Consider the following 17,592-nt stretch of genomic DNA (forward strand, 5'->3'; position numbering starts at 1 on the left):
GCCCTGGCTCCATTCTCCACTCGAGGGCCTCGCGCTGGGCCCTCCAAGCGCATTTGCAAAGAAGGATCTTGAGGGGGGGGGCGGCCCCCGGGGCCGCCAACGCCCCCGCCAACGCCTCACGCATGCGCAGAGCCACCAGCGCCTCGGTCCTCCCGGGCTCCTCTCGCCTGCGCTACATCCCCCGGGCCTCCAGGGGGCGAGCGGCCGGCCTCCCCACGGGGGCCGTAACCCGGAAGCAGCCGCTAACCCGGAAGAGGTGGCGTCGTAGAGGGTCCTGCAGGCGTCGGGGGCGGCCCTGCGGCTTCGGCTGCGAGTGCGGCGCTAGGATGAACGCCCCTCCCGCCTTTGAGTCGTTCTTGCTCTTCGAGGGCGAAAAGAAGTAAGTGGAGCTGGCGGGGGCGAGCCTGGGGTCCGTCCAGTAGCGGGAGACGGAAGCCTCTGTGTCCGCCAGATTCGAGCCAGCCCTGCCGGGCGGTGGCGACCGACCCCCTTCCGCAGATGCGGAAACTGAAGCTCAGAGAGCCAAGGAGCTGCCCCGGCCCTCGGGGAGTGGCGGTGTGCGTGGCGCCAGAGTGCTTCCCCCCGGGATCCGGCAGCCCCCTCGCTCGCGTGCCTGGCCGCCGCCTCCTGCGGCTGCAGCGGGGTCCGGCTCTCAGGCTCTCGTCCCGCCTTCGCTGGCCTCCGGAGAACCTCCAGCGGCTTCTTGCCCGCGGGGTGCAGGCGGTGTAGTCTTGCTGTCTCTCAGCCTGGGCTTGGCTCCTGGCTCCCCCACTTAACGTCTCCGTGTCTTTGGGCAGGTGGCTTAGCCTGCCTGAGGCCTGCTTTCCTCATCTGGAAAATGGGCTTCTTGCTCTGTTAAATCACAGGATTTTCTCAAAGGGGAGCTTGAGATGATTTACGGGAAGTGCTTAGGCCAAGGCTCAGCACACAAAAGACTGTCTTAAACGTCGGCTTTTCCTTCTCTTAACAGCCTGGTGTGCGGGGCTCTATGTCTAGCCCTTGCCAGCCACTTCGTCTCCCTTGGGAGCAGTGGTTGGCAACTAGGGGCTATTTTGCTCCCCAGGGGACTTTTGGCAACGTCTGCAGACACTTTCGTCACATAGGGGCTGCTGCTGGCAGCTAGTGAATAGAGACCAGGGATACTGCTCATATCCTGCAATGTACAAGACCACCCCCTGCGGGAAAGAATGATCCACCCTAAGATGTCACTGGTGCCAAGGAGCAATCCAGAGTAGGTGAGGGTCCCGCAGAATCGGGGCATAGCCACTCTGCTGCTCTGAGTCAGAGGTCTTTATGGATGAAGAGATGGAGGAAGGCTTCGAGGTGGAAGTGGGGCTTAAGCCTGAGTTAAAGGGCAGGATTTATCCTGGGGGGAGGAGGAGAGCCCCGTTTCCCATCTGTTGCTACCACCTCTTCCTAGGATTACCATTAACAAGGACACCAAGGTACCCAATGCCTGTTTGTTTACCATCAACAAAGAAGACCACACACTAGGAAACATCATCAAATCGTAAGTTCCGAGTCAGAGGCTCTCAGGCAACGTTTAATGGGGCTCTTTGAGGCAAAGCACACGTCCCAGATTTCCCGAAGTCTCTCTGAGCTGCCGGAAGGTCTGGGTGCTTGTTCTGGCAATTCACACGTTTCAGTACGTTTTCCCCAAAATGCTGCTGCCCTGGATCTGTTCCCACAGCTGTATTTCTGTACTGGTTCATTTATCCGATGAAAGGAAGTGAACGTGTGGCAAAGCCAGAGAAACCTAGGCCGACTTGCCAGAGATTGGAACTTATTAGAATGAGGGGAGAAGGTGGGGGAGAGGCTCTGTGATTATCCGATGCTCATGTTGGTTAGCAGGTGTGTAAGTACATTAGCGAGGTCCTGGCCAGGTAAGTGGTCAGTGATGTGGTTGCTGTTTGGGCTCAAGGGCTTTTGTCAGAAAAGCACCATGGGTGAATCTAGGTCTTTCCGAGGGTCATGTGTTTGAGACCACTGGGCAGGAGCCCACCTCACCTCTGGGCTGAAAGTAGGAGGTGGGGCTGGCTCTCTCCAGTCTGGCTGGCCCCACCCTGAGCCATGCCGGTGCTGCTCCCAGGCCCTTCTGCTCCCCTACTCTGGGAGGCATGTCCCCACCTGTGCAAGAGCCTTCCCTCTTGGTGCCTGCTGCTGACTGAGCTGCTCCAGAGAATCCCCCGCGGGCCCAGGGCAGAGCATGGCATGCACACTTCACCTCACAGCCAGGCACAACGGGTCCCAGGTGTGTGGGCAGCAGCGTTGACCAAAGGGCTTCCGTTTCACTAAGCACTCAGAGCCTGAGCCTTTCCTGCTGTGCCAGACGCTCTTACTGGGCCAGAACCAGCACATTGTGTTCTGGTTACTGAGCACTGGCTGCCTGGGGAGGGCTCTTTGGTGCTGTTGCAGGCCCCCGACTTCCCCTGAGGGAAGTTTGCTGGAAATCCTCTTTACCAGCTGGGGTCCTGGATCCTCATGGATGTAGGGGTGGGGGGAGGAGGGAGGTGTCCTCATGAGGCAGATGTTCCAGATGTTTTACTTGGAGATATCTTTGGGAAATCAAGAGCAGGAAAGCAGCTGGAGTCAGCCATCTCCTCCCTGCCCCACCCCCCTCGCTTCTAGGCCTCAAGCCAGTGGGAAGGCTCCTTGGTTAGAGGCCTGGTGGTCCCAGGTGCTAGGCCCAGCCCCCATGTCACACTGCCCATTTCCTGATCTCAGACAGCTGCTGAAGGACCCCCAGGTGCTGTTTGCTGGCTACAAAGTCCCCCACCCCCTGGAGCACAAGATCATCATTCGAGTGCAGACCACACCAGACTACAGCCCCCAGGAGGCCTTCACCAACGCCATCACAGACCTCATCAGCGAGCTGTCCCTGCTGGAAGAGCGATTCCGGGTGAGGAGCCGGGCGGCGAGGGGTGTTTGCATGCTAGCCAGTATGGCCAGAGCTGTTCTGATGCCCACACCGACAACCCCTGGGTAGTTTCCGGATTTATTGTGGGGTGGGGGCACGTGGTGACTGAGCAGCAGTGCCACTACAGCCTTGAACGAGCTTGGACTAAGGGGTTTTAACAGAGTTGAGGTCGGGGGCCTGCTATCTGCAGGCATGGGTGGGAACTGTACTGAGTGCTCCAGGGTCTCCTTGGGACTGCTCCCCCAAGCCTTCTCTGGTTAAGGCCTGGCTGCTTCCAGGTATCTATCTGTACATGGGGCAGCTCATCCCAGGCAGGGTGGGGTCCCACAGTTGAGGCCGAAAGGGGATGGTCCCACCTGTCCACGCAGAGGGCCTTAAAGTCTGACTTGGGTGTCAAGTGGGAAAGATCCACAGCTTCTCAGGCAGATGGGTGGGGTGTGCTCAGAAGGCCCTGGGGTTGCTGACAGGACAGCAGGGCCCGGGCAGACCTCGGGTCACTGGGGCTGCTTTCCCACTAAGCAGCTGCCCCCTCCCTCTCCGCTCAGGTGGCTATTAAAGACAAGCAAGAAGGCATCGAATAGTGGGCTGGAGGAGTCTTGTTTGGCTGGTTCCTACCCTGCACTGGAACCTTCTCCGGGCTTCCAGTAGAGGCGAGCAGCTTCCCTGGCTTCAGGGACATCTTGTTGAGCTCCTCCCCCCAGAGTTGGTGTGTCCTGTACACGGAGTGTTTTACCTTCCTAATAAAGACCTGGCTATGGGAAGCAGTGGACCTGCTCAGTTTCACAGCGGACAGGCCCTGGGCCCCCGACTCCTAGACCGACAACCTGGAGCCTGGGAGGGCAGGGGTGGCCTGAGAGGCATGCTTTAGGAGTCTGTTCAGAGCTCAAGGTAGGAACACCAGGGGAGCCACAAACAGCTCTCCAGCCTTCCCTCAGACAGCAGAGAGTTTATTAATAAAATATATTCACTGATGAAAAGATTCTCGTCCTTAGCCCCAAAGCTGAATAAGTTAAGTCATGTCCCTGGTGCTCTGCCGCAGAGGCAGGAACCCCACTCTGGCTACTGTCTCTTCCAGATGGCCACGATATTGGAGTCCGTCAGGGCGGTGAGGTAGGTAAAGGTGGGGTTGGCCACCACCGTGTTCACCATGGTCTTGGTCACCATCTGGCCGAGCGCCCAGGGTTGGGGCCACTTAAGAATCTGGGGTGGCAAGAAGAAAGGAGAGCTGGGTTCTGGCGTTCCACACACGGTCCCCAGCAGTGGGAGAGGGCAGGCAGGTGGCACCTACCTGTGTGGGGGCCTGCGGAGCTGCTGGCCGTGGAGGCGGCTGGGTCAGGATGTGCCTGACGTCGTAAACCCACACGTTGCCCTCTTCATCTCCACACAGCACTATCCCCTCATCTGCTAGGACACATGGACAGAGGTCAAAGGTGGGGTGGGGCTCCCAGGGGTGGGGGGCGGGATTGGGGGGGAGGTGCGTGGGCTCACCGGGACAGGTGCTCAGTGAGAAGTAGGCCAGCTTGGTGGGGGACCACTGCAGCCGAGCCAAGACCACCACTGCCAGAGTGGACTGCTTGCCTCGGCCCATCCAGGTCTGGCTCCAGCTCCACAGGCAGATGGTACCCAGGCTGTTCCCCTTGGAGGCTGTGGGAGGGAGAACAGAGAACTGGGTGGGGGGCCCCCCTAGATGTTTCCTGGTGCACAGTAGGGACCACTCGGGAGCCCCTGGTCCTAAAACCCAGCCCAGGGAGCAGTAGCCCACAGAGGCCTTACCAGGGCCTACCTGGGCTCCCGGGAGGCCAGGCTGTTCCCCCCCCTAGGGTGGGGCTTACTCACCCACGACATCCTCATTCACAAATGCCAGCCCATCCACTCTCCGCCCGGCTGCCTCCGCACCCTCGGAAAACACAAACTCCACCTCACACACCCTGCAGGGCAGAAGACGAGGTGGTCAGTTGCCTCGTGCATGCTGGGCAAGTGGCTGCTGCACGTCCCCACATGGAGAAGTGTGTGGGGTCATGTTGTGTCTGGAAAGGCCACCCAGCAGTGGCCCACAGTCCTAGAGATGCCGCCCAGAGCCACAAAAGCTGGCCAAGTACCTAGAGGAGGAGAAGCAGGCACAGCTGAGGCTTGGACTCCTCCCCAAGGCTTGGAGACCAGACAGACCTGGGGACGGGGCACGGGGCTTCACTCTCAGGTGGGGTATGGGCCGGCACAGGCACTTGCCTGGGCAAAAGCCACCAGCTGGCCCAATGCTTCTGTTACTTGGCTCCACAGAGCAGCTGCTTCACTGCCGTTACCTCCCCCCCCACCCGCGCCCCACCCGAAGTTCTTCCCAGACTACTCACGGCACTGAGGACAAAATTCAGTCTTACCAGAGCCAGTGTCCCCTGCTCCAAGCAACCCTGCCACCTCATCCTGTCCTCTCCACTTCCCAGGCTGGGCTGAACCTCCCTGGTCAGCCCACTCTCCCGCCCCTTGCACAGGCCGCCACCCTAGGCCTGCACCTTCTTGCTCTCTGCTGCCCCAACTCCCTTGCTAGGCTCACGTGGAGAAGGCGAGCCTGAGGACCCACCTCACCTCACAGTTCTCTCAACTCTTTCCTTCATACTTGACGTTACAATTCGTGGGGTTTTAATGGGCCACCTTTTTTAAACACCTACCTCTGCCAGAAGGCTGTGGGCCCCACGAGGGCAGGGATGCCATGCCGAGCATGGTCTCCCACCTTCTAGTGGTACAGATAAACCTTTCCAGGCTTCGTGTCTGCCCAGGCACTACCTCCCCACCGCCCAGGTGAGGTGACCACAGCTGGGAGAACCGACCCAGCCCAGTCCCACAGCCAAGCAAGCACTAGAGGGAGGAACAGGGCATGAGACTAGAGGAGATGGGGACAGGCCAGCCTCTTGAAGAGGCCCCTGAAAATGGCCTTTGGCTGCCTAGAATAGGGCATGGCTTGGGCATCACCCATGGCAGATGTGCTTGGGGTCAGACATCTGGACTAGCTGCTGCTTAGCACCCAGACTTGGCTTTTGAGGCCTCACCTCCTCTTCTGCGGCTGGTCCAGCCGCACGTCCCAGCAGCAGCAGCCACCCTCACAGCCAGCCAGCAAGTAGGTGTCCGGACAGGAAGCCACAGGGCAGAGGCGCAGGGGGATGGATGCGGTATCAAGTGTGAGCAGCTGGCTGTCGGCAGGGGAGGAGAGGATGCGGCCACGGACCCAGGTGTCTGCCCTAGCAGCCCCCCTGCCCTGCCCCACGGCCTCACCTGGCCTGGAATTCGTAATCGTGGTTGGGCACCCCGAGGTCCCAGAGGATGATCCGCTTGTCATAGGAGGCGGCTGAGGAGGGGATGGGAAGGGGCTCTGAAGAGGCCCTACTCCCACCTAGGCTGAGACCGTGGTCGCAAGGCTGGCCCTTCCAAGGAGGGCAGGGCCACAGCTGGGAGACCCAAGACTCATAGGCCACCCATCCCTACCTCACCACGCCCCATGCCAGGCAGCCATCTTTTTGCAGGTCTCTGCTCACATACCCCTTCTCGGGCTTACCACACTTGGTGGGGTGGGTAAGGGGGCCAGGATCTGAAGCCTGATCTGTTGTCTCCAATGCCATGCTGCTTCTACCATGGCCAGAGTGGACCTTGGTGGCCTGGTGTGAAGGCCACCAGCCCCAGGACCTCCCTGGCATCCCAGGGAGGGCATACTGAGGTGTCAGGCTGCAGGACAGGGTGTTGGGAATGTCTCAGGTGTGCGGGAGAGGGTCTTACTGAAGAGATGGGTCTCGTGGGTGGGGCTGAAGCAGAGGGTGGCAATGGCCTTCTTGTGGGCCCGGATGACCCCACAGCAGAAGCCAGCTCGCACGTGCAGCAGCCGAACCAGGCCCCGAAGGCCTGCAGCCGCCAACACACTCCAGCGCTTCTTGTGGCCTGCCTGCGTGACCACAGTCAGGGCTGTCCAGGCCACTGAAAAGAACTCCTATGGGGGCAGGGGGCACGGGCGTCACCAAGGGGCCGAGTCTGGACCCCCAACCTTAGCACTGTGCCCCCGGCTGTGCAGGAGCCAGGCCCCAGCACTCACCTCGCCAGGCGCCTTGTACTTGTGCAGCACGATGCCTGTCTGGCAGTCTATCACACACACGGCCTCCCCGCCACACGTGGCCACCGTCTGAGACGTGGCCCCCGCCTGCCCTGTGTTGAAGATCAGCCCAATAAAAACATTCTGTGAAGTCTGCCCCTGCAGCTCCTTCTTCCTGTCCTTACAACACCTTGTAGGCGGTCTCTCCCAGGTCCCCCATTCACTGAGCCCCTGACCCCTGCAGGTAGCATTCCCAGGCGCCCAGTCTAGATAGCTCGTTCTGCTCCTTCCCCGTGGTCTTGCCCTGCCCTGCCTGCCCACCAAAGACATACCCTCCTCCCAGGCTGGCTCAAAGGCGCAGGCCCAGAGCTGCGTCTCCAGGTCCCGAGGGCTGTTGTTCTTGCTGTGACATTGTAGAAAGTGCAGGGGCTCCAGGGTGGGCTGTGGGGGAGGGGGGCAGTGGGGGGTCACAGCTGCCCCAGGCCTTGCTCCCTGCCCCCTTGCTAGCTTACCTGGCTGCCATCAGAGCCCTCGACGTGGGCCGACGAGGAAGAGGTACACACCCGCTTGTTGGGAGACAGGCTGAGTGGGGTGTCATCCGGCCGTTTCAAGGCCACGGGCTTGGCCTATGGAAGGTCAGGGCTGGCCTGAGGGCCTAGGGACCACGGGCCCATCTGCCCAGGGCTTGCGTCCTCGGCATTATAGGCTGGGCTGCACCCTCCCATGGGGGGAGAAAACAAGACATGGCCCAGGGTCAGTGCAAAAGAGCTCAGGCATCAGAGGCCATCTCCTGGGCTTGTTTCCAGGACCCCATTCCCCCTTTCCTTACAGTCTCCTTAGGCAGGAAAGGCCGAGGCAGGCCTTGTGGGCGCCATGGGACCACGCTTACCCTGGGCTCCCGGGCAGCTGTGGCTTTTGGAGGTCTCTCTGGGACGTCTGCCTCCCGCACCTGGATCCCACCAGAGGCCACCAGCTCCTCAGAGATCATCCGCACCTACGTGGGGCCAAGAGAGCAGGACGCTGGGTATGGACCTAGGGGCCCCGGCCCCTCTGGATGCCCAGGGCAGAGGGAGCCCTGGCTTCCAGAGTAAGCTGCCTTCCCTGACCCACCCCACTTTCCACCACCCCTCAGGGCCAGAGACCTCTAGGGCAGCTGAAGGCATGGAAGCCATTGAGGAGTGGGGAGAACCGACTCCCAGCATAGCAGGGTGAGGTCATACCCGCCACTGGGTGAACTCGCTGAGGGACTCAGGCCCATAGCGGACGTCCCTGACAGCAGACCTCACAAAGTCGGCCTGGGCCTTCTCTGCCTCCTCTGGGCTCAGTGCAGCCTTGAACTTCTCCCAGTGAGCTGTGACCTGGTACAAGAGGGACCAGATTCAAGCCCAGTCCACCCCAGATGTCTCGGACCCTCTGTGGCACCCCTGACTCCAATCTTATGGCCACAGATGACTCCACCGCATCCTGGAAGCCTCCATGAGCCACAGCTGTCTTGGTGGCAGCGTGCACAAACCTAAACCACGCCCACATGAGAGAAACTGCCCCGAATAACAGGGTCCAGTCACTGTGAAAGTGTCTCTGCCTCGCTGGCTGGGCCCTGCCCACACACCCTGAGAGAGGACCTCCATGGGCAAGAGGCCAAGCGCCATGGCCAGGCTCAGAGCAACATGTCAGGATAGGACATGAGCGCCATTCAGTGTCCCCTGCAGAGAGCCCCTGTCAACCCCGCTCAGGGTCCTCCAAATGTCCAATTCGATCACTCGCTCAAGGGCCCTGAGTGCTCCCGAACACCAGAGATACCTGCCGGCCCCCTCACCCTGCTGGTCAGCTCCCGATTTAGGTTCTCCACCTGAGAACAGGTGGAGGAAGCATCCTTGCCATTGACCTTACGGAGCTTGGGCAGGAGAAAGGAGACTTTCAGGTTGTCACTGACCTGGGGGGAGAGGGAGAATGGCTCAGTGTCACCCCAACTCTGAGCTGTGGCCCCACAGGGTGCTGGCCCTAGGTATGAGGCAGGTGGGGGCCCCCACTTACAGTCAGGAAGGGGTTGCCCTCCAGGCTGAGCTCCTCGAGCTGCGGGAACTGGCACAAGGCAGTGACGTCCCCCAGCTGGTTGTTGGCACAACGGAGGACACGCAAGTGGGACAGGCCCAGGTTGGCGGGCAGCGTCTCCAGCTGGTTGTTGGAGAGGTCCAGCTCTTGCAGCTGCTTCAGGCGGCTCAGGAGCTTGGGGTCCAAGTGCTCTGAGAGCAGCTTCAGCCCCGACAAACTGGTTGGGGGCAGACGGGGAGAGCTCAGGACGCAGCCAGGCCTCCCACCTCACACCTGGGGCAGTCCTGGGTGCCTGAGGGCTTTCTCAGCAGAGATTCTCGTGCACGCACAGCCTTTCCTTCTTAAAATCTTTTAACTACAACTGCGTACAAGCTGGCCCTCCAGGACGCTCTCCCCGATCCTCTAGGGGGGCTCCTTTGTGCTGCCCAGGGCCTCAGGAACTAGCTCGACAGGCTGCTTAATACCCTTTCTGCAGAACTGTCTCCCCTACAGCCCGGGCGCCCTTCAGGGGAGAGGCCACCCCGGGCCCCGCCCGCCCGTCTCTTAGCGGGAGCTCGGCGCTTGGCCCGAGTGACTGGAGACGCCGACTAGCCGACAGGGCGATAACGGGGCGGGAAGGGAGTGGGCAAGAGTCCCAGCCTTTCTGCCCGACCTGCCGGCGACCCAGGCCCTGGGGGTGGGCTGTGTGGCCCCGGACGGCGGCCCCCGGCCCGCCTCTTACTCCAGGCTCCGGATCTTCCCCAGCCGGTCGCTCTTGGGACGCCCCCGCTGCATGAGGAGCCGCGCCGAGAGGGGCCCCATGGCGAGGAGGAGCGGCCCGCGCTGGCCGGTCGTTGGCACCGGCGTCCGGTTGGGTCCGTACCGCCCGTAAACCGACGCGAACGTCTGCCGCCGGCGAAGCTCTAGAGGCGGCGGCGCGCGAGCCCGTAGCTAGCGACGACCGGAAGGAAGTGGTCCCGCGGACCTCGTGCCTCGCGGGCGGACTACAACTCCCAGCGGCCCGCGCGGCCCCGCGCCTGCGCCCTGGCCGCCAGGACGGGGCGATGGCGGCTGCGGCGGTGGCGGCCCCCGAGGTCCTCCGGGAATGTGGCTGCAAGGGCATCCGGACCTGTCTGATCTGCGAGCGGCAGCGCGGAGGTGACCCGCCCTGGCAGCACCCCCCGCAGGTGAGGGCTGGGGGAGGGGCCGTGCCACAACTCCCTTCTTCCTATGGGGAAACTGAGGCCCAGACTGGCTACGGAGACTGGCCCGGGATCAACCCGTGTCGGGGGCCCTCGCGGGGGAAGGAGGGCCGTTGCAGGATGAGACGAGCGCTTTGGGGGGGTGGGCTTGGAGCGGGGAGGGGGCTGAAGTGCGTGCTGTCCTACCACAACTCCCCTCTGAGCCCCGGGGGGAGTGTGACGGCAGACCTCCCGTAGCCCCCAGGTCTGGGGCTTGGGAGCTTGCGGGAGAGGGGAGACCACCCGGAAAGAGAAGCGGATGCCGAGAACCAGGCAGGGCAAAGTGTCCTAGACGCCGTTGAGCCGGAGTGGGCAAGCAGGAAATGAATTCCAACTAATTAATGAAAAAGAACTCCGAGCCTTTGCGGCCGGCCTGGGCGTTCCCGCCGGGGGAACTGCTTGGGCAGGGGTCTGGGAGGAGCGGGATGCCTCAGGGGCGGGGTCCTGACCACGGGGGGCTCCGTGTGTGGTCCCTGGGTAGGCCAGACCTGTCCTGAGGGCCTCCAGCAGCCGCTCAGGGTTTTAAAGGAAGTTACACGTGATCTTTAGAAAGATCCCGGGAATGGGGGGGAAGCAGATTGGAAGGTATGGAGCCTGGGAAGCCAGTGCAGAAACTGCCAGAGCGTCCTTGGCGAAAGCTTGGAAGGTCTTGTGGAAAACAGTCTGGTGATTTCTCAGCAAACTAAAAGTAGAATTACTGTGTGATCCAGCAGTTCTGGGTAGACACCCAGAAATATCGAAAGCAGACACTTGAAGAGATACTTGTACGCCCACGTTCTAGCAGCATTCCTAGCAGCGCTGTTCCCAGCAGCTACAATATGGAAGCGAGCGTAAGTGTCCAGCAGTGGATGGCGGATAAACAACATGTGGCATACTGACCGCGGTGGAATATTATGTGCCTTAAAAAGGAAGGGCATTTTGACACCTGCTGGGACATGAATGGATCCTGAGATCATTATGCTGACTGAAATGTCAGTCACAAGAGGATAAATACTGCAGGATTCCACTTATGTGAGGTCCACAGAGGACTCAAATTCATAGAACGGCAGGTGCCTGGGACTTGGGGAAAAGAAAGAAGAGTTGTTTAGAGGACAGAGTCTTAGCGAGGGGGAGTGGGGGCACAACAATATGATGGTACCTAACACTGACCCATACACTTAAAGGTGGTGACGATGACAAATTTTATATGACATATATTTTGCCACAATTAAAGCCTGAGAAGTGCCAAAAGTCTGAACTTTGCCTACGACCAAGGGCGTGGGGGTAGCATCTGTCCAACTTGCTGGTTGTGGGATGAGCAGAAGGTACCGGATGACTCCCTGGTTTTAATGTGTTCGTGTGAGGTGCAAGAAGACATAGGACACGTTGCTTCACAGATAAAGTGGATAGCAGTGGTCGTGAAACGTAAAGGGGGAGAAAGCAGAATTAACTGGACAGGGTGGGCCTCAGACTGCCTGATAAGTGAGTCCCGAGTCGGGTATAAAAAGCCAGACTTGTGCTAAGTCATTGGCTGGGGGCTGCGTGGGATTAGGATGGCCTCAGCCTGAAACCTGAGGCAGGGCGAGGAAGGCACCACAGCAGGAGGTTGTCAGTTGGGCACTCCTTGAGGATGACTGGCAAGTTCTCTCTTGGGAAAGGAGATTCAGACAGTGCCTCCACAGCCACAGAGGCAGGGCCCAGAGTCATCCCTGCCCCAGAGACGGCGTCTGCCCCACAGCTGCCCAGCAAGCTCGCCCTCTGGACAGCCCCGGGGTCCTATCCTTTAGACACCCCACAGCGACACCAGGACGGTGAGGACTTACAGGCAGCCCCCAGCTCTGCAGCCTTAGGCTAGTTCCTTAACTTTGCTTGGCCCAGGTCACCTCATTTTAAAATGGAGAACAGATAGTGGTTACATGGATGCTCTTCCCACATAAGATGAAGAAAGAGAGAAAGGCCAGGGCAGAGGGCCCTTCTCAAGAGGCAGCCCCAGGCCGGGGTTCCGCCTCCCTTTGGACTCCAGCTGCTTTCCAAAGTGGCTTCAGAGAACCCCTGTGCGGTGGGCTGCCCCCGAGGAGGCCTCCAGAAGGCACACACTTGGGCGGGGGAAGGGCTTCAGTGGTTCCAAGTCCCTCATCTTTCTTTTGCAGAAAACGCACCGTTTCATTTACTACTCTGACACTGGCTGGGCCGTGGGGGCCGAGGAGTCTGACTTTGAAGGCTGGGCCTTCCCCTTCCCTGGTGTGACGCTGATCGAGGACTTTGTGACCCAGGAGGAGGAAGCCGAGATGGTGCAGCTGATGGACCGTGAGCCTTGGAAGCTCTCCCAGTCGGGACGGAGAAAGCAGGTAGGCCAGCCGCAGCTGGGGAGGAGGGGAGGACCAGGCTGGCTGGTCAGAGAGGACTCCCCCCGTTGGGCCCCTCAGACTCCCTGCCCTGCGTGCTTTTGCTCACTTTCCTCCCAATACCTCTCCCTGTGGCCACAGCATCTCAAGGCCACTAGGGGGGTCAGCTCCCCTGTCCCTGAGGTTTGGGCAGCCAGGGGAGTGGTGCATGGGGTGTGTTGGAGGAAGGGGCACAGGCAGGCGTGGCCTGTTCAGCTTCCTCACCAGACACCCCAGACGTGAGGTGGGGCCATCCAGCTGAGGGCAGACTGATGCTCAGCTTGGAGGGTTTCTAGAAGGCCGCCGGTCACCTTCCTGCCAAAGTCCTCTCCCCATCAGTTTCGAGATCCTCAGGCCCCCAAGTCCTAGACCTCCCCTCTGTCGGGGATCGCAGCCCTTCTTTCCTGCAGCTGTGTCTGCCAGGACCTGCAGGCTAGGCAACGGATGCCTTCTCTTCTTCCCTCCCCTTCCTGTCCCCTCTCCTTTCTGTGACCTTTGGTGCCAGGCCGGTCATCACACCACTCACTCTGGTGCTCCTGTGCCCTGTGGCCCCTCACCATCCTACAACTTCCACCAAACCCCAGCCCCGGTCAGGTCTGCCTCCTGTGGCAGGTGGTCTCCTGGGCCTGGCTGTCCAGCCCAAGCTGGGCTGTCCTGCCCCGGAGGTCACCCCAGTGTCCTCTAGGATGGCCCCCTTGTGGCTTCTCCTCCCGCACCTTTCCCCTTCCCCCAGCTCTCTGGCTGTCTCTCTGCTGACAGCCAGGCCTCTCTGTGCGGGGGTGCGCTTCTCACCCCACCCAGGCCTTCTCTCCCTGCCCTGGCTTAGAAGGTGCTGTCCGACCTTGCTCCCCTCTGCCCCTGACATCGCCTGTTCCTCAGCTGGACCTTTCCCACCAGACCGCCCGCAGGCTCCACCTCTCACCCCTGCAGCCCAGCTCCTTGGAGGGCTCCTTCATTGTCTTCAGTGCCTCTCCTCCCATCCCGCTGAGCACCCCGCTGAGCACCCGCACCACTTCCATCCCAACCTCTGCACCCTCACCTAATGGCCAGTTTTCAGGCTCAGTCCTCAGGCCCCTTCTCCTTTTCCAGACACTGCCTTGCCGGGCTCCATGAGTCACGGCTCTGACACTGTGCATGCGCTTGCAACTCCCACACTCACGTCTCCAACTGGCTTCCCATATTTGCCAGATCCTAACTGAGCTTTAGGTCTTGGCCCGCCCCTGCAACCCTGCCATGTCCCCATCTCGGCAAATTCCATCTTCCATCTGCTCTGGCCGGAAAGCATGGAGCTTTCCAGATTTCTCTTTCTCCTTGGTAGTCCCTGTGTACTTTCTCCCTTCACACATACCCGGAATCTGAAAACCCAGCCACCCCCACGGCCCCCCTCTAGGTCCCAGCCCCTGGTTCTGCCACCAGGATTCCTGTGGGAGCCTCCTGTGGCCCTCACCCTCCTTCTGTCAGCTTGCCTTGGAGAGGACCCCTCCTCAGGTGGACCTGCTGCTCTGTGACAGATCCGCCAGGCCTTTCCCTGCTGCTCCAGGCAGCCCCCTCCAAGTCACGTCCCTCTGTGCCCTGCTCTTCCAGCCCTCCTCCCTTGCCTGCTGCTGCCTGGGTTGGGGGGAGCCGCTCTGAGCCGTGCTCATGCCAAAGCTGGAAGGAGAAAGACATTTGCACCAGATAGCACCACCCTCCACTGGGGGTGGGGGGACCCAAAGAGGGCAGGAATTGGTGGATAAATGGACATCCCTTGGGTTACAAGTCTGAGGAGTATTCTAGAAAGCTCCTCCCTAATCGTAAAATTCTCTCATTTAAACTGTATGGTTTGTTTTGCTATATTCATAACGTGCAGCCATGTCCAGTGCCTGCTTCTGGAACGTGCCCATCACCCCAAGGAAACCTGTACCTAGCAGCAGTCCCTCCCTGCTCCTCTGGCCCCTGGCAACTGCTAATCTACTTTGCCTCTGGATTTGCCAGCTCTGGACAGTTCATGTAAATGGGATTACATAACACGTGGCCCTTCATGTTGGCTTCTTTCACTGACCACAACGTCGGCAGCCTGTGTCAGTGTTGTGTGGCATCTGTGGCTGGATGGTGCTCTGTCGTATGGCTCTGCCACGACCGCCTCACCCACTCGTCTGATTGTGGACAGTGGGTCGTTTCTCGGGTTTCTGGCTGCTGTGAACACTCAGGGGCACATGTCTGTGTGGCCAGGAGTAGAATTGCTGGGCCACATGCTAATTTCTCTCTTGTGGTTCAAGCCCTAGTGATCCCAGCTTTGACCGCTTGCTGAGGCTGCCTTGGGCTAGCCCTCCCTCCCTTGCTACTCTTTCTTCCCACCTCCCAACCCCTTGGTATCATGTCCCCGGGCCTTGTTTGTCTCTCCCTCTGGTTTCAGGGGCACTTCATCCCCCCTTCCCTGCTTTATTTTTTCCCTTAGTGTTTATCAACATCAGAGTGTTTGCTGTTTATTTGTCATTGATGCTGGCCTCCTGCTGCTGGAGAGCCAGATCCTGATCCACAGAGTCAGGCAGTTTTGCCTGTCTTGGTCACCGCGATCAGATTCTCCAGACCTGGTCTGTGATAGCCATCCCCATAGACTCAGACGTTTCTCCACTTCCTCTCTGTCCTCACCCTTCAGGACTATGGCCCCAAAGTCAACTTTCGGAAACAGAAGCTAAAGACCACTGGCTTCAGAGGCCTCCCTAGCTTCAGCCGGGACGTGGTGCGGAGAATGGCCCTATACCCCATTCTGGAGGACTTCCGGCCGGTGGAGCAGTGTAACCTGGACTACTGCCCCGAACGGGGCTCGGCCATCGACCCCCACCTGGATGACGCCTGGCTGTGGGGGGAGCGGCTGGTGAGCCTCAACCTCCTGTCCCCGACTGTGCTGTCCATGTCCCGGGAGGCACCCGGCAGCCTGCTGCTCTGTCTTGCTCCTTCCGGCTTTCCGGAGGCCTTGGTGGAGGGCGTGATGGCCCCCAGCAGGTCCGTGCTGTGCCAGGAGGTGGAAGTGGCCGTCCCTTTACCCCGCCGCTCCCTGCTCGTGCTCACAGGCGCTGCGCGGCACCAGTGGAAACACGCCATCCACCGCAGACACATCGAGGCCCGCCGCGTGTGCGCCACCTTCAGGGAGCTGTCGGCCGAGTTCTGTCCCGGCGGGAGGCAGCAAGAACTAGGGCAGGAACTCCTGCAGATCTCTCTCTCCTTTCAGGGGAGACCTATGTAAGCCACCTCCCCAGGGACAGGAGCTGGCACCGGCTCCAGGGTCGACTGTTGGCCAGGTGCCCAGCTCGGGGTCTTTCTCCCCAGCTTCTAGCTTTTAAGAGAAGACTGCTTAGCATCCTGACACCACGACAGTATGGGCCCTGCCTGGGAGCCAGTTGTGATGGGACGCGCCTCAGGTCCTGTTTGACCTGTGCCTGTGGCCGCCTGTGTGGCTGGCTTGTCACAGTTTGAGGGCAGTGGGATCATTTGAGCTTAAACGTGTTGGCACCACCTTTCCTCCTTTATATCCCTCCCTTAATGAAGTTCCCTGATACCCCATTCTCCAGTCCTTTGATTTGGGAAGTGAGTTGGAGAACAGAATTGACAGAAGATTGAAAGTTACTATTTCAGCCTGCAGAGCTGGTGACAGCCTCTGAGTTGGGCTCTGCCTGGGTCACGTTTGACCCCCAGGAGGTGTGGGAGGCAGTGAGGAGAGAGGTCTCCTGAGAGTCTGGTCCCACCTCCTTCCCCGCCCTAGGGAGAAGCACGATGTTCACTTGACACTGGTGCTGTGTGGGGTGCTCACCTAGATTGGTGGCCAGCCCTCTTCTGCTGCTTATGAGAAAATACACTCACCAGCCACATGCTCAGCGCCAAACTTTGGGACCAGGGCCCCATCATAGCCCAGGAAAATTCATGGTCCCCATTGGTCTTCGGTCATTCTAGAACCTTCTATGAGCAGTCAGGTGGGGGGCAGTCACTGGCTGCCATACACTGTCTGTGAAGTGGCATCACTCTCGAGACCTGTGGAGAGGCCGCTGGTTTCTAGTGGTTGAATGAGCCCAGCTACAGGGCAGGTGAGCTCAATTGGAGCAGGAGGGTGGACGGCTTCTTCCCAGAGTTGTGACCCTCGCCGACCCTGCTCTGGGGCCCTCACTGGGCATTCAGATGTAGGCCTGGCTGGAGCTCCAGCCAGTCCTGTTGCATATGAGCAGCTCGGTGGGCTTGCAAGCCTGGTGGCCTACTTCTTGGGGGCCTGTGGGGAGCCTATGCCCTGACAGGCTGGGCCTTAGAGCACCCGTGTGTGGAGCCTGTGAGATGCTGTGCTGACATGTGTGTCTGGGAAATGCTGCACACCCAGACCTGTGGGGGAGAGGCCTACGAAGGCCGGGAGAGCTGCTCAGCAAAGCAGCCCATCTCCCCACAGCATCACCCAGTGCTTGGCAGACATTTGACAGTGGGGCCCTCCTACAGCCCTGCAGAGCGCACCTCAGGCCCCACTCCATGCCGTGGTCCATGCAGTCCGCAGAGCACACACTGGGACATGCTGCATCATGTCACGGCCAAGTTGGTGGCCCCAACTTTGTCCTTGAAGCTACAATCTGCAGAGCATCTGGTTCAGTGTGCCCACCTCAGCATCCACTGCTCATGCCGCCACCTAGGTTGGCGTTGGGCAAGGCCCCAGCTGGGGTGGTTCAGCCACAGCCTGAGGGGTACAATGTTTGAGGTTGCAGTTCGCTCTGCGTGAACAACAGATACGCGGGCAGACCATTCTGTCCTAATGCTCTGGCAGTCTCTGACTATGAGGAGAGATGGGCCTTACAGGCACGTACTAATGTGGATGTATCCACTCAGGGTGGCCTCCTGCACCACCTTTCAGAATCAGTCAGGGGAGCTCAGCTGATACTCAGCCTGTCCTGCTCTGAAAGACTGTAAGGAAACTCAGGGCCTTTATTTGTTTGGAGCTGGGGGCAGGGAGGCCCAGGC

General features: G+C 60.0%; 3 protein-coding genes across 7 annotated transcripts; 2 read left to right on the forward strand and 1 right to left on the reverse strand.

The window, feature by feature from the left end:
* Positions 1-221: 221 nt before the first annotated feature.
* Positions 222-3,678, forward strand: POLR2J (RNA polymerase II subunit J). Of its 2 annotated transcripts, XM_038539180.1 has the most exons (4): positions 222-379; positions 1,421-1,510; positions 2,725-2,899; positions 3,463-3,678. In XM_038539180.1, exons 1-4 carry the CDS (start codon positions 327-329, stop codon positions 3,496-3,498), a joined length of 354 nt encoding a protein of 117 aa, XP_038395108.1. In that variant the 5' UTR covers positions 222-326; the 3' UTR covers positions 3,499-3,678. The 2 variants fall into 2 exon arrangements, with proteins under 2 accessions (XP_038395108.1, XP_038395109.1); XM_038539181.1 differs by lacking the exon at positions 1,421-1,510 and having other exon boundaries at positions 244-379.
* Positions 3,679-3,843: 165 nt separating this feature from the next.
* Positions 3,844-9,974, reverse strand: LRWD1 (leucine rich repeats and WD repeat domain containing 1). 3 transcript variants are annotated; one of them, XM_038539172.1, is made up of 15 exons: positions 9,760-9,974; positions 9,021-9,255; positions 8,803-8,919; positions 8,207-8,344; positions 7,876-7,980; positions 7,499-7,612; positions 7,319-7,427; positions 6,990-7,099; positions 6,680-6,887; positions 6,182-6,254; positions 5,959-6,099; positions 4,754-4,845; positions 4,406-4,561; positions 4,206-4,318; positions 3,844-4,117 (listed from the first exon to the last, which is right to left on the reverse strand). In XM_038539172.1, the coding sequence occupies exons 1-15, from the start codon at positions 9,837-9,839 to the stop codon at positions 3,977-3,979; spliced, it is 1,932 nt and encodes a 643-aa protein (XP_038395100.1). In that variant the 5' UTR covers positions 9,840-9,974; the 3' UTR covers positions 3,844-3,976. The 3 variants fall into 3 exon arrangements, with proteins under 3 accessions (XP_038395100.1, XP_038395103.1, XP_038395102.1); XM_038539175.1 differs by lacking the exon at positions 8,207-8,344; XM_038539174.1 differs by lacking the exon at positions 8,803-8,919 and having other exon boundaries at positions 9,760-9,939.
* A 68-nt stretch (positions 9,975-10,042) lies between these two features.
* Positions 10,043-16,164, forward strand: ALKBH4 (alkB homolog 4, lysine demethylase). 2 transcript variants are annotated; one of them, XM_038539176.1, is made up of 3 exons: positions 10,043-10,204; positions 12,388-12,585; positions 15,260-16,164. In XM_038539176.1, exons 1-3 carry the CDS (start codon positions 10,082-10,084, stop codon positions 15,845-15,847), a joined length of 909 nt encoding a protein of 302 aa, XP_038395104.1. In that variant the 5' UTR covers positions 10,043-10,081; the 3' UTR covers positions 15,848-16,164. The 2 variants fall into 2 exon arrangements, with proteins under 2 accessions (XP_038395104.1, XP_038395105.1); XM_038539177.1 differs by lacking the exon at positions 10,043-10,204 and adding an exon at positions 10,835-11,088.
* The last annotated feature ends 1,428 nt before the right edge of the window (positions 16,165-17,592 follow it).

Source organism: Canis lupus, chromosome 6 (genome assembly GCF_011100685.1).
Source record: "Canis lupus familiaris isolate Mischka breed German Shepherd chromosome 6, alternate assembly UU_Cfam_GSD_1.0, whole genome shotgun sequence".
NCBI lineage: Eukaryota > Metazoa > Chordata > Mammalia > Carnivora > Canidae > Canis > Canis lupus.